The sequence below is a fragment of the Heloderma suspectum genome, chromosome 2 (genome assembly GCF_057233095.1).
Source record: "Heloderma suspectum isolate Gila_16-S chromosome 2, 16-S_ref, whole genome shotgun sequence".
In the NCBI taxonomy this organism is placed as follows: Eukaryota; Metazoa; Chordata; class Lepidosauria; order Squamata; family Helodermatidae; genus Heloderma; species Heloderma suspectum.
In genome coordinates, this window is record NC_139459.1 from 330,871,234 (window position 1) to 330,886,600 (window position 15,367).

Below are 15,367 nucleotides of genomic sequence, written 5' to 3' on the forward strand. Positions count from 1 at the left end.
GGTTCAGAAATCATGGTTTAAAATAAACTCTACTCAATTGCTAAACAAAGCAACTACAAATTATATATTGGTATAATTAATACAACATATAAACTAATATTTTTAAATAAATTTCTATTTAAAAGCTTCCTCTCCCACGGCAGGATTTCTTCTGTAAAGAATGCACATGAAAAAAGACCTCTTTGTAAGGGAATGAAATTATATATTTGCATAACTCAATTTTCTGAGCTCCTTCATGAATACTAAAAAAAGCGAGAGATGAAAGGCCTCGCAGAACAGCAAAGTTAGCAAAAAAAGCTAATGCTTGTAATAAAAAGCCAGTACAAGTCTGTGGTGTACAAGTATGCCATAAATATCACAGAAATTAACAATAATTCATGAGTTTGCCAGCTGCTTGGATCCATTTAGTGAACATCATTACTATCAATAAAAGCATAAATGGAATTCACAAGCAAAATAGTAAATGATGTCTGATACAAATGGCTATTCTACAGACAGATTGTGGCACTGTCTTTAAAAATATTTCTTTGAATAGAATCAGTTTGGAAAGAAATAGGTGTCTATGAATTCCACTTTTAGATTTTGGGACTTTTTAGAAATGCATCATATGACAGTTTAGAAGGGGAGCAAAAGAGCAGATAGCCATCCAGATCACTCTCTCTACACTCGCCATTTTGTATTGCTTACGAAGGCATTATGTCTTGTTAACAGGAGGTGTTTCTTTTTTCTTTTTTAAACACCAAAACATTTCATTTTTAACTTTTGGCACTGTACCCTCACCCTCATTTCCATGGGTGTTTATCATACAAAGCAGACTTATGAAATGCATCAGCTCTATCATTAGGTTAGGTAAGGTGTTTTATGGGACAGTTTATCTCAGACTTTACGAAACAGAGCCCTCTGAATCTTTTGGAAAGCAAACGTTTTTAAAGGACAACTTGAGAGTGAAGACAGACATAGGTTGTTTTTGCTCATCATGCTGAATCACAGATTAGTGCTACATGAATGAGCAGAAGGAGACAGCTCCAAGTGCTGGGCTCAAGCCCTCCCTCCACATGGACGGTGTCAAAATAATAGAGGCATTTTCTCTCTTTTTAACTGCTGCGTGGTGGTGGTGGTGGTGATTTTGGAAAGCAAACAGTGAGGGGAGGTTAATTTTCCCCTCCTGGTGCGTAGTGGTCCTGATTCGAACCGGGGCTGTGCACACTTACACAAGAGTAAAAAAAAAGCCTTGGCTACACACTACACAATTAATGTAATGCGTAGCTTGACCCTCAGAACCCTGAATGCATGTCAAACCTACTTCTACCAATTTCAGAATGTCTGTCTGTCTTTACGCTTAGGGTAGAAGTGATAGCCTCCTGTAATTTTCCAGAATGTGTGTGAACATTCTCTTTGCATTTCAGAGTCCTCCCTGGGTCCTCCTACTTGGATTTATCAGCTCCTTTCTTGGCCCTCCAGATCTTCTCCCACCTTACAAACTCTTACTGTAGTATATCATTTTCCTGTTTTCTGGCTTACACCCATGTTAAGTCAGATGTCAGTAGTTTGTCCTCCCAGACTATCAGTTCTGAATAGCAACAAGGTTGCAGCTTCCCAGATGAAGAGTAATACTGAAGCCGAGTTATTCGAAGGAAGGAAGACCTAAGAATGTAGTTGCATTGGCATAGGAAAGATCATAATTGGAGGATCCCCTGCTCAGGATAGCGTTTCCTCCTCCCCCCAAGTTGGCACACTGTCTTACCACTTCAAAATGTAGAGTGAGTGGTGATATTTAAGTTATGTTCAGTGCTCACAATGGATATTTTAGATGGTGGAATCTGGGATGAAAAAAAACAACAGCTGATCATTCAGAGCTGTCATATGAACTGGCCCTTACTTAAAAGACGTTCCTTGATCTATGGAGCAAAGGTTGCTTCTGCAGCATTACTATCCCTTTTCTCTAGAATTGTCATGCATTATTCATTCACTTTTTATGAATCATCCAGATTGCTGTATTGTCAGCATGTTGCATTCTAGTATTTTCTGTGTTGTCCACTCATGATTTTCAGTCCTGATTTTTGGCAATTGGGGTTTTTGTATGTATGCCATAAATGCTGTTGCAGTACCAGTCTGTCAGTATAGACAGGAAAAGCACTGTCGAGGCTTTTAAAGGCTCCCCATGTCTTTAATTCATGTCTGCAGAGGTAGCCCATTTTATTGCTTCTGAGGAGCACAGGTGTGAGAGTAGTGATGAATTCATTGCCCCTTGAACAGTGTCTCTATTACCACCTCTGTTTCTGATTTTCTCTCAATATCCTTTGTCATTTTTAACAGCAAGGTAGTGCTAACTTGCTATAAAAATGAAAAGAAAAAAATAATTCATTCCAAGTAATTAAAATGGGGCAATTAAGAGAAGTGATTTGAGGGGCAATTTACAGGCTCTTCATCACTAATCTTCCGCCTTTGTTTATCAGGAATAAAAAAATGGGCTGAACCTACAAAGTGGAAACATTTAATTAAAATTGCTGAACGGGACTTTGTTGTGAGTAAACAGTATAAAAGCCTCTTGGCTATGGGGAAAGGCATTGCTAGATATTAAGTTTTGTGTGGAGTCTTCATTTTAATCTCACTTCCAGCTAATCGAGGAAAAGTAACTCTCAAAGAGTGCTAAACGGTTCTAGCATGGAAGCAACCAGAATTACCCTAATAAATGATATCACCATACCTATTTGTATGTCTTATCATTTGGATATATCTACAGTAAACTGACATCAGTGCTGAACTACAATAAACAGTGGTATTTTTGCTGATGTGTTACACCTCTGCCTGCAAATGGCAAAGAAGAAAACCAGTATCTTACCTGAATGGATAGGCAAAGGCTATGTCAATGCTGAGGTCGCTCTGTGTCTTGTTTGCACAGTCCACGCTGAGCCGCAGTCCTCCAGAATAGCCACCACATGTTGCAAATGCAAAGATTGCAAAAAGCTGTCAAAAGACAATTATAATTTTAGCTTACCTATCAATGTAATTATAGCGTGTGTAAATATTTATGAAGGAGCAGTTATGACAGTACAATTACAGTTGTCCAGTGGAGGAGAGGAGAGGCAGGCAGAAGTCAGCACATTCTTAATTTTCTTATTGACTTCTGGCCTGAACTAGAGTTAAGTCAGAAGTCAGTGATTCATCTTGACAGAGTAACAGTAATTCTGAATAGCAGCAACTGTCAAATGAAGAGTAATGTTGAAGCTGAGTTATTGTAAGGAAGCCATTTATATTATTATTATTGTTGTTGTTATTATTACATGTATAGTCCATCCCATCCTGAAGGGTTTGGTGGCAGTTGGCAGAAACAAACAAAAATAATCTCACAGAAAACCATTACAGTTTTATCAAATGAAAACATCAGAGAAATTTCTGACCGTTTGCTAGCTTCACCTTTAGGGATTGTTTCATGGCTGCCTATATGGTTTAACCATATTAACCATAATTTCTTCTTCACATAGCACATAGCTAAACTATGGGATTTGCTACCACAATATGTAATGATGGACAGCAACATGGATGGCTCTAAAAGGGCTTAGACAAATTCATGGAGGATAAGGCTATCAATGACAACTAGTCACTATAGCTATGTATTACTTCCAGTAGAAGAGGCCTCTGAATAGCAATGGCTAAGGGCACATGAGGGGAGGGTGTTGTTGCACTCATGTCCTTCTTATGGCCTCCCATAGGCTTATGGGTGGCCACTGTGGGAACAGAATGCTGGACTAGATAAGTCTTTGGTCGGGTTCAGCATGGCTCTTCTTATGTGAAACATCATTAATACTTCCCTCTTAGGATGACTCCTTGTGCTGTTTGAACTGATTTCTTTCAACATCATGAGACATATCTAGGAAATCCTCTCACAACACATCAGACACCATAGATTTTTACATTTCTTATTGGGAGCCATGCTTTAACAAAATGTCTTATGCTCTGAGAACAGCCAGTTAAGACTGTATCATGCAACTTGGAAGCATTATTTTGGATTATTAGATATTAATGCAATATTTTAACGAAATCACTGCAAAATGGCAGAATGACGTTCAGAAGCATTACTGAAGTAAACAGCCAGTTCAACAAACCACATTGTGTGATGATTGCTAATGGCAAATCAATGAACAATCTTATCATAAAAGTATTCTGGACCTTCCCCATGTTGATCAACTTTATTTATTTATTTGTTTAATAAAGCTTATATCCTGCTTTTCTAATTCATACTACATGCCACTGTTTGAACCACATGGCTCTTTCCCTGTAAAAGTAGAGGCCAGCTATTATCCAGTAGAAAGAGAGTTGGATTAAAGTTTCCCATCTTCTATGGACTCATTGTGCCACTCACACTGGATGGCCACTGTATCTCAGCCTCAGTTTTTCATTTGCGAAATGGAAATAATTATAGATAATCTCTGAAGATGAACACAATAAAGAGTGTAAGCAAACCTTTAAAAAGTAGCTGGATTCTTTGCCTCACTTTATACGATTTTATATTGTTATCTTTTAAAATAATTCTATGACGCCTAGTGAACTTGTTTTATAGGCATCTTATAAATATAAATAATCAACTAATCAATCAATCATGCAATGAACCCATTGTAGCCCCATAAAAAAATAAAAATAGAAATCCAGGAGTTTCCTGTTGCTGGGTTTGGACAGTAGTGTGTCAACCAAAAAACAAAAGGTAGCAGCAAAGACAGGAGTTCATGAGTTTTCTAACTCAGGTCTCGTTAATATTTTTTCCTGAGTTTATAAACATTGGAAAAAATTACCTTGGCAATGTAAGCAGATAAAATTCACCATTATTAGACCCATATTGCAGGAGGCAGGGCTGTGGCTGAGAAAAGTGTGGGTTTCACAAGTCCTGACAAGTAGTTCAGTGTTGTTATTCTTATTTTGCAGAGGGTGTGTGTGTGTTAGAGTAGGGTATGACACCTCTGCAGCAGTGTAGTCCAGTGTTGTTGGCATTTTAGGGAAATGCAGATGGGGCTGTGAAATTGATTGTAGCAGTAGTGCAATTTATTAAGGGTTAGAATGGGTTGTTGTAATATCTATCTATCTATCTATCTATCTATCTATCTATCTATCTATCTATCTATCTATCTCTTTAAGAGCATCCACCATTTTTAGCTCTCACAGGCAAAGGGCTGGATGCACCCGATCTCATCTGATCTCGGAAGCTAAACAGGGTCAACCCTGGTTAGTACTTGGATGGGAGACTGCCTGGGAATCAGGCTTCTGCACTGAGCAGCGGGTTGGACTCGATGGTCTTGTAGGCCCCTTCCAATTCTGAGATTCTGTGATTGTGCTGCTATTCTCACATTAACAAATGGTGATGTGTGGGTGACATGAGCCCTGTTCATGCATTCAGGTGAACACGTGTAAGCTTAAAGTGGGGTGGGGGTGCACATACAAGCCCCATCCCAAACATTCTGGCACGTGCCAGCTCCACCTCCAGGTTTCACATGTTTAACAGTCCTCCTTCTCCACTTTGAGCCCACACACATTTACCTAAATGCATGAATAAGGCTATGCTGGTTTCCTAAACTATTAGAGAAGACTTTCCCTACCTGGCACCCACCAGTTGTTTTGGTCTTCAACTCTAATCAGTCCCAGCCAGCAATGCTCTGGAATTCTGGGTGTTGTAGTTCAAAACATCTGGAGGGCATCAGCTTGAGGAAGGCTGTGTTAGAGTGGATGCTGACTTCATTACATTTTGAACTCATTATGGTGAAAATACACAAAGAAAAGGGGTGTGTGCATGTGTGTGATCGACACAGCTGCTTAGTCATACCCAGTTCGCAAGCCCCTACCTCAGTCTCCTTCCCATATCAGCAATACTAACCTGCCTTACATGGTAACTGCAATAATTATGACACAATGTATGTGAAGCCCAACATCACTCCTGTCCAAGTGCCATGCTCTCCTCTCCCTTTACTTACACAGCCACACAGAGATAGGCACCCTTCTCCGGTGCTACTAATCCCACACTTGACATCTGCTGTAGTAAAATCAACAACAATAAGAACAACCTTGCAGCAGTTATGCTTAGCAAGCAATTAGCATGTTCAATTTCTCTACATTTGGGACCCATTGCTACTGTTCCCCTGCCATGGACTAAAGCAGCCTTCCTCAACCTGGTGCAGTTGTAGTCCAAAACATCTGCAGGGCACCAGGTTGGCTATCCTGGTTTAAACATTAAAGAACCTCTTGGCACCTTAAACACTAACAAATTTCCTTTTGTTGCAATGAGATCAAGGACATGCTTCCTTCATTGATTTAAGTCACTATGAATATTATACACTTCTATGAGCATAAAGCAAACCTAGCAGTAGAAAGCTGGTCTGTTTCATAGCACATCTTTATGAACTGTATACATCCCTCTGTTGCAGTTCTTCACATTTTGTTTTGCCCTTTGTCCTTATGCTGCTCTTAGCACACTTACTCCTACTGCTCAGGATTATGGGCTGTTGATTCTAGTGTTACAGTTCTCCATTTAGAACTGTATTCTAGGATGCACCGCCAAAGCGCCAACTCCAGCTGTAAGGAACTAAGGATTTCCAGACACAAAGGCTGAAGATAAAGCACATAAAATGTACAAAGGCGAGTTGCATTTGCACAGCATAGTCAAAATCATACCTTTGAACCAACTCAGAATAATTGTAAACCCCAAGTTGGTTCCCCTAGAATGTCCACTTTCATAGGAACACAGGAAGCTGCCTTATACTAGGTCTCTCTATCTAGCCCAGCGTGGTCTGATCTGACTGGCTCTCCAGGTTTCAGATAGAGGTCTGTCCCACCACTTGTTACCAGGGGTTGAACCAGGGACTTTCTATATCCCAAACATGTGCTCTACCAATTGAGCTATGGTCCTTCCCACACTTTAATGTGATCTGTAGATAGATACATAAGCCTTCTGGCTCGGCTGAGGCACAGGCTGAAGAGCAAAAGCCACAGAGAGAGATCCTTTAGGCAGAGAATGAGCAACTTGGAGGCTATAATGTATCCCCCCTTTTCCATTAACTTGGGCTTCAGTAAAAATGGAGCTGGTGGGTGGGTGAAGGAATGATATTTAGACTACTGAAGATTGGGAACATCTTGGCTGGTTTATGGTGGGCGTTTGGGGTTGTGGTGTATTCTGCTTTCAGTATCTCCTGCTGTGGTATTTTGTAAATACCTGGAGGGGGAAGGGTTAGTTAGTTAGTGTGCTATTTTATTGTGTGTTTCAGAGAGGTCCTTTAAGCAGAGATTGAGCAGCTTGGAGGCTATAATATATCCCGCCTTTTCCATTAACTTGGGCCTCAGTAAAAACAGAGCTGGTGGGTGGATGAAGGACTGATAGAGATTGGGAAGATCTTGGCTGATTTGTGGTGGATGTTTGGGGCTAACTGTGGTATCTTCTGCTCTCAGTATCTCCTGCTGTGGTATTTTGTAAATACTTAGAGGGGGGAGGGTTAGTTGATTAGTGCTATTTTATTATGTGTTTCAGAGAGGGTGAGGTTTGGGGCGGACAGGGTCAGCCTTTACAAGGATAGTAAGCAGAGAAGGTAGAATGGTGATGGGGGGTAGACTGGCCATTACAGGAAATGAGGGAATAACCAGGTATTGTTTACTGTTCCTTCCAGTTAATCTGCTAACAAAGGCCTTGGGAGTTGTGCTGGCAACCCCTCCCATCCTGGTCTGAAGGTGGTGCTTTTGAATGGCAGGTGAGTGAGTGGTAAAATACATGACCATCCAGAGTGCGATCTTAGATGAGAACATAAACACTTTATTTATTTATTTATTTATTTATTTATATGCCGCCCAATAGCCAAAGCTCTCTAAGAACATAAGAAGAACATAAGAAGAGCCATGCTGGATCAGACCAAGGGTCCATCTAGTCCAGCATTCTGTTCACACAGTGGCCAACCAGCTGCCCACAGGAATCACACAAGCGTGGGGATTTGACATGGTCTGTATTATGGAAGGTGTGTGTCTGTTTCTCTGCATGGCACCAGCCTAATGCTGGGTTTGGGGAGGTGGAATGGCAGAGTTGCTCTGGTGAACCATGATTCCATCCCAGCGATCTAGTGTCCTGTTCAGCAATCTACCAATTTTGAGTAGAGGCTAGGTTGCCATGACAGAATTGGGATTCTGTTTGTGTACTGCCCATTTCCATACATGAGCTAGCTGGGGTGGTCTTGGGTGTGGTGTTGGAGTCTTCCAGTTTAATAGTAATTCTACAACCACACAGAGGCCACCTTGCTGGGAGTGGCCCAAGACTCGATGGTCCGTGGCAACTGTGTGGCTTTCTGAAATGATACCAAGCCCACATATAGCAGGAATACTCTGGACCTGGCTTTTATGCCCTGAAGTGGAGGGTGATTTGGGTATGGAAGGGACAGTATGTGGTCTCTTTGTCACGAGCAGATGACTACGTGGTGGAGTTTAGATTGATTGGACTAAACTTTTTAATAAGTTTGAGACTTATTAAAAAGACCCACCCTTGGAACAAGATGGATCCAAATGGTTTCCTAAATGTTCTTACGGAGTGCTGGACAGAGTTGTTTTTTTGTAAGCTGCCTTGTGTTCCAGTACTGGGGAAAAGGCGGAGTATAAATATAATAATAATAATAATAATAATAATAATAATAATAATAATAATAATAATAATTGTCTGGCAAAGCTATTCTGAGTTGTGAAAGGTCTATTACATCAATGACCAGTTAGAACAGAGGATCATGTGACAACGTTGATCAAGTTGCTCACAGCCACTCTTGGATATCATGGTTGTAGCAGTTTTTAACCAGTTTATAACCATGTGCTTTTAGCATCTGCTTGTCTGGTTGTGATGGATAGGTTCCAGTTTGTATGTCCTGACGGTGTAGGCAAAATCCTTGGTAGTCTGAAGTCAACCAGTTCTGCCCTTCCTGCCTGATTAAGGCAGCCAAAGAAAGTTTGGTCAAGTGGGTGAGGAGAGTGGCAAATGCCTCCTTAGAGGAGGATGTAGTTCCATCCTCCCTCAAGATGGCTGTAGTAAGACCTTTATTATAAAGCCCTCTCTGGACACCACGGTGGTGGATGATTTCTGTTCCCAGTTTCAAATTTTCCATTTTCCTGTGGATTCAACTGATGATGCTGGAAAGCCACAACCACGTTTTGGTATAAGATGACATGAGGGCAATCTATGTTATTGGCTTAAGGGCACCTAAATATAATAGGATGATTACAGTATGCCAACTGATAAATGCAATGTGATTTTTGGCAGCTGTACCTGAACTGGCTGTCTACTTCTCAAATATGCTGAACAACAGCAAGACATAATAAAATGCTAATGAAACAATTTGTTCAAGGCCAGGTAGGTGCAACAGACAGGCTAAAATGCTGGCAGGTAAAATGGAAGACGAGACTCGGTGTGTATTTTGTCATTATATATTTACACCAGGGTTGTAATTGTTACTACTATGTCATGAACAATAGACCACTCACAAGTAAATGAAGCGCAATGATTTCCTCTAACAAAAAATGTAGGAGCTGCTCTTTCCTTGGAATTAATTGACTGGTACAGGGAGCCACAGTGAAAATTGGTCTTAATCATACAGCTACAAATTGTGAGGCGAAGTCAGAAAACAATATATTTTTGGAGACTGGGAAATGCATGGTAGCAGAGACATTTTTTGTTTGACTAATTAAGTTCCCTTGGTGTTAATAAACTGCAAATGCACAGAACCTCTTACATCACTTTCCCCATAGATGGATTTAGGCCTCTACGGGTTATAGTTGAAAACATCATTGTAGGATGTGGGCTGTCACTATGTTTATTTCCAGAGCAATGACTGAAATCCTTTGACTGAAGTCAAAAGTAGGCAAACTTTTTAAGCCTGTGGGCACATTTGGCAATCTGAGAATCTGTCCTGGGCACCACCACAAAATGGCTGCCATGGGAGGGATGGCTCACCAGACAGAAGTGACAGGAGTCCCTTTTTCTTCCCCACTTCTTTTTCTTGGTGGCAGGGTATACTTCAGAGGAAAGCATCGGCCTGCAGCTGCCCACCATCTCCATTTCCTACGAATGCCTCTGAGGCGTTCCTGGGAAATGAAGATGGCAGTGACTGGAGGACCTCACTTTGCTTTGAAGCAGTCACAGCTGCCAGTAAGAAAATGTGTTAATTTTTTTTAAAGTGGGAGGGGTAGGGCACCTTGGTGGGCACCATGTTGCCTACCCTTAGTTCAAGTAGTTAATTTTATGATATTGCACCTCTTGGAAAAATTGAAAAGTAGCCATTCTCTGTTTTAAAAGTGACAAGTTCATTCATATATCAAAAAGATGGGTTGGATCTAAGGCCCCCCTTGTACGGCTGGCCCAGGCCCGCCACCAGCAGCACACACATGGCTGGCCTTGCCAGCAGTGGTGTGTGGGCAGCCCCTACCACTGGTGGCACAATGTATTGCTTCCAGGAGCAAGTGCTGAAAGGAGTGGAAATTAGGGCTATGCACTTCCTCACTATGAAGCCTGAATACTGAGGTGAAGTGGGCAGATTCAGACCAGCCTCCTCATGATATGAAGCAGATCAGAGCAGAACCAAGGTGCCCCAAGGTGAAGTGCCTCCCCCGCCTCATATTTTCGGGCTCTACTTAATGCCTGACAAGTCCAGACAGGCTGTCTCCAAAACTTCTGAAAGCTCACGTGGAGGGGCAGCAGGAGGAGGAGGAGGAGGGAGGGGGAAGGTGAGCGGATGAGGGAGGCAGGAAGGCAAGCGCAGGAGGAGGAGGAGGGAGTGTGCTTTGGCGAATAGAAACTCTTGCCCAGAACTGACGCCAGCAGTCTCCGATCAGAGAGAGTGGTGGAGGAGGTGGGTATATACTTCGGGGAAAGGCTGTGTTCAGTTATTGTACTAGCTGTGTCTTTGGGAGAGGGTTGATATAAAGTTACATGATCTGGTGTGTGTGTACACATGTGCATTCCTTGCAGTTCCTCCTTCTATTTCTTCGTTCTCGATCGCCATTAGGCTTTCCTCGATATTTAAAAGGAAACAAAAAGCTGGGTTGTAGTGGGATCATTCCCTTGCTCCTTGTGCGAGCTGCCCCTTTGGCACTGCGTCTTTGCACCCATTGCAGTCTACCTCTGACCTGTTTGTTCTGTGTATTCTTCTTCTTCATCTCTCCTTTCAATATTCTTTCAAACAAACATAGCTTTTCTTTGCTTGTTGCTGCTATGCTCCCCCCTCCCCCACCATTCTATTGTTCATGTCGCTTGTGGACTCTGGAAAAGGCTGTGTTTGTTTTTTAGGGTCGACCCTCACTTCTGCTTTCTCCATTCTATTTCCTTGTCGTTTTTGTCTTTCAACTCTGTCTCTTCTAGATTTTTAAAAATAAACATTGACTTCTGGGCATGTCCCCCGCCTTCCTCGCTTTTAAAGTCATATTCGACCATTTAGTTTTTTCTTGCTTTCTAAAATCTTAAAGCAAGGCATATTAAATCAGCCTACAAGTTTAGTGTCTGGATTCACACACACCCTGCCTGCCCCCGGGCTGAAGTGAACTGTTTGTTTCTTTTTTGTGTTGATCCTCCCAAACCAGAAATTAAAGAAGGGTTTTTATTTTTATTGTTTGCTTGCTCGTGCGTGCGTGCGTGTGCTAGGTTGTTATTCCACCAACGCTAGACATCCCAATTTCAAGACAGTATTGAAAAAGCACTAGACACATACTATTTATATTAATTACCTTCTTATTTCAGTAACACTCCACTGTATGGCAAAGCAATCCAGTGTGATATGAGGCATCTTGGGGTGTTGGCAGGGACAGAGGCGGGTGAGGTGCTGCTGTCACTAGCAGCACCGTTAGGCAAGCTGTCTGTCCCCTAGTCCAGATAGTGCATCCTGGTGCAGTAGGGCAGCAGAGTGCAGAGGCCAGCTGCAGTACACCCAGAGGTCACTGTTCAAGGAGACTGGCATAGGCAGCTGCAGTAGTCACACTCTTGCCAAAGGAGGAGCAGCATCTCCTTCTGTAGTGGAAGAGGGGAGCCTGTGGATGGATGTTAGGTCAGAGGTGTCTGACGTCCTCAGCATGGTGGAGGGCGAAGAGGAGGAGATCCTCCAGGGTGTGTTGGAGGAGGAACGGCAGGCTCCGGCACCCAACCCCTCTTCCATTGTTCCCTCCGCTCATGTGGTGCCCCTCCAGACTCAAGGCAGGCAGTCTCTGTCTCCTCCTCCCTGGAAACATCAGGGCAGCATTGTTGGGAGCAGATCCCAGCACTGCCGTCTGCTGCCACTGCAAGGCGTCCCTGAGCAGGGGGAAACAGCCAGGGCAGTACCGCACCAGCAGCCTGCTCCTGCACTCAAGGAGGCTGCACCAGTGGGTCTTGCTTGGGGAAGAGGCCCCCACATCCCAGCAGGCCGGCAGCAGGGGCAAGCATAAGGCTGGTAGTGCTGCTGGAAATCCTGCAAGCTCTCTGTCTCTTGCCCCCAAGAGGATTAGGCAGGCCACCATGGAGGAGATGGGTTGGGTGAAGAATCAGGTCCACGAGGTGGAGGTTTTCAGCGTTCAAAAACCAGTGACCCTTATGGGCTAGGCACTGACCATGTTCAAAAATCAGTGGCCCTTCCGGGCTAGGCACTGACCCTGTTCATTCAAGATTAGGGATGTACGAAAGTCACGTACCTTTCGCGGATTATGTTGATGGTGGGGGGGGAGGCGTTCCATCCCTCCCCCCGGAATCCTCTGCGACCGGCTGTGCTCCGCAGCAGCTCCGCGGAGCAGCTGGCCAGGCCCAGCCAGGCCAGAGCCGCCTGCAGCCGGATTTCCAGCCGCGGAGGGCTCTGGGTAAAAAACAAACAAAAAACAACCACATATGCAAATGGCAGCGGCTACAGCCGCTGCCATTTGTGTTCCCCTTTATTTTCGCCATCTTAGTCTACGTAAATATTTACGTAGATTAAGACGGCAAAAATAAGGAACGCAAATGGCGGCAGCGCTAGCCACCGCCATTTGCGTACACAGTTGTTGTTGTTTTTTTAAACCCACCCAACCATGATAGGCTACGTAAAGATTTACGTAGCCTATCACGTTGTTGTTGTTTTTTTAAACCTAGCCATGATAGGCTACGTAAATCTTTACATAGCCTGTCACGTCTTTTTTTTTACAAGCTTGGAAATGGCGGCGGCAGCAGCAGCCGGTCGGAAGACCAGCCGCCGCCGCTGAAGCCGCCGGTGGAGCCGCCACCTCCCAGAAGATCCGCCACAGGTAAGTCTCGTCCCGGGGGGGATCCGCGGGGGGGTGGTGGCAGGCCATTCCACCACGGAGTTCGGGGGGCCGAATGCACTGGCATTCGGCCTCACCGAGATCCGTGGCGGAATTCTCTGACATCCCTATTCAAGATGCATTCAAAATACTCATTTAGTAGAGTATTAAATAAACTAGAAATAAACAAAAGCAGATAAAAAATAATATCTTCCAGCCTGCCTGCCTGCCAGGTAAAGTGTGTATTCAGCCATAGAGAGGCTGAGCTGGTGATTCTTCTAAATAAGGGTAGTTTTGCACTTCAAAGAAACCTGCAGCAGAGATTAGGGATAGTGACCTCTGATTGATTGATTGATTGCATTTATACCCCGCCTTTTTTCCTCTTGCAAGGAACCCAAGGCAGCTTACATTATCTTCCTCCTCTCCATTTTATCCTCACAACAACAACCCTGTGAGGTGGGTTGGGCTGAGAGTCTGTGACTGGCCCAAAGTCACCCAGTGAGCTTCCATGGCCGAGTGGGGACTAGAACCTGGATCTCCCAGCTCCTAGTCCAACACTCTTGCCACTACACCACGCTGGCTCTCTGCTTCAATACACTTTCCCTTCTGAGTTTGGTCTGAGTTTCTGGGAATATCAGATTCAACCTGCACCTAGCACACAAGCCAGTGGACCAAATGTCCTGGAATTTGGCAAGTGGGATGCCCTCGAGGGGGGCTGGAGGGGCCAAGGTTTCACACACGTCTGCAGAATCAGGGATAAGTTATAGCTCTTTGCTTTAGGAGTTTTAGCAGGGAACGTCAAATTTCACCTGTGCCTAGCACACAAGCCAGTGGGCCAAACTGCCTGGGCTTTGGAGGGTGTGATGCCTTCAAGGGGGGCTGGGAGAGCCCAAGGTGTCACATATGTCTGTGGAAACAGGGAGGGGCCCCCACATCCCAGCAGGCCGGCATCAGGGGCAAGCATAAGGGAGAAGTTAGAGCTCTTTGCTTTGAGAGCTTCTGTGGAAAACGTCAGATTTTAACTCCGCCTAGCACAAAAACTACTGAGCCAAACTGTCTGAGATTGTGCAGGTTGCCTCCACTCCAGGGTGGTGGAGAGGTCCCCAAAGTTCATGTCTGTATCGTAAAAACTATAAAAGTAACGACTGTTTTTGTTTTTCTATGCAAGTCAATGGGAAAATGCTAAAAACAGGTGATCCGCATATCCAAATCTTGCTTTGGATTCGGATCTGAGTTGGAGCAATGGGGGTCCAAATCGGTCCGAGGCAGATAGGGGTCACTTTGGAAGATCTGAAGTGGCAGCCGAAGCAGATCGGGGGGTCTGTGCTCAACCCTAGTGGAAATGCTCATTTCTGGAAGTGGCAGGTCACACCCCTTCCATAACTGAGCATTTCTGCTCGTTTTGACGCTTGCCCCTGGAAGTGGTGCATTGTGGCCACCAGTAGTAGGGGCCGCCCACGCGCTGCAGCCAGCAGGGCCAGCCACGCATGCACCACAGCTGTCAGGCTTTGGCCGCTTGTACAAGGGCGGCATTGGATCCAACCTGATGACTCTAAACAGCAATATGTTTCCCAAGGCAATAACTACTAGTGTTGGTGTGGGTGTCTTCCCTTTGGGGAATCCACCTGGGCCACTAAATAGAATCATAGTTGGAGAAGTGTTAAGATGAGCCTCTGCAAAATGATGTTGAAAGTTCATACTGCTGGTGTGGGCACAAACTCTTTCTTGACAGATCTGTGTCTACATGCATGTACATAAATGTCTGGACAGGAGAGAAGGTACCAGCATATCCAGTCCAATCACTGCATAGGAGATGGTAGCTTTAGAACACACCACTGGCTAGTTTTACAACATCATTTTTGGTCTGTCTTTCCATATCTTGAACAAAACTTTGCATTTAAGTGCATTCTTTGGAGAACTCAAGAATTCTTTTCTTGACCTTGGTAGATTCAAGCCTCCATCTCTCTGGGTGACCAACGAGGGAGGTCAGCTGGGAGCATGGAAAGAGGTGCCATCAATGTGCTGATGACACTCAAGGACTTGCAAGGTGGGCTGGAAGGATCATGAGGGCGGGGGCGGGGTGTTAGTGGGACACATTCAGACTCAGCCATGTTCCCCAAAAAAGTCATTG

General features: G+C 44.1%; 1 protein-coding gene across 2 annotated transcripts in view; it reads right to left on the reverse strand.

The window, feature by feature from the left end:
• The window catches only part of SYNPR (synaptoporin), a 243,903-nt gene that overhangs the window by 37,361 nt on the left and 191,175 nt on the right, over window positions 1-15,367 (reverse strand). For both annotated transcript variants that reach the window (XM_084832511.1, XM_084832510.1), the window contains exon 3: window positions 2,843-2,967. In XM_084832511.1, coding sequence (XP_084688637.1) covers window positions 2,843-2,967 — 125 coding nt within the window. The remainder of the gene's footprint in view (window positions 1-2,842; window positions 2,968-15,367) is intronic.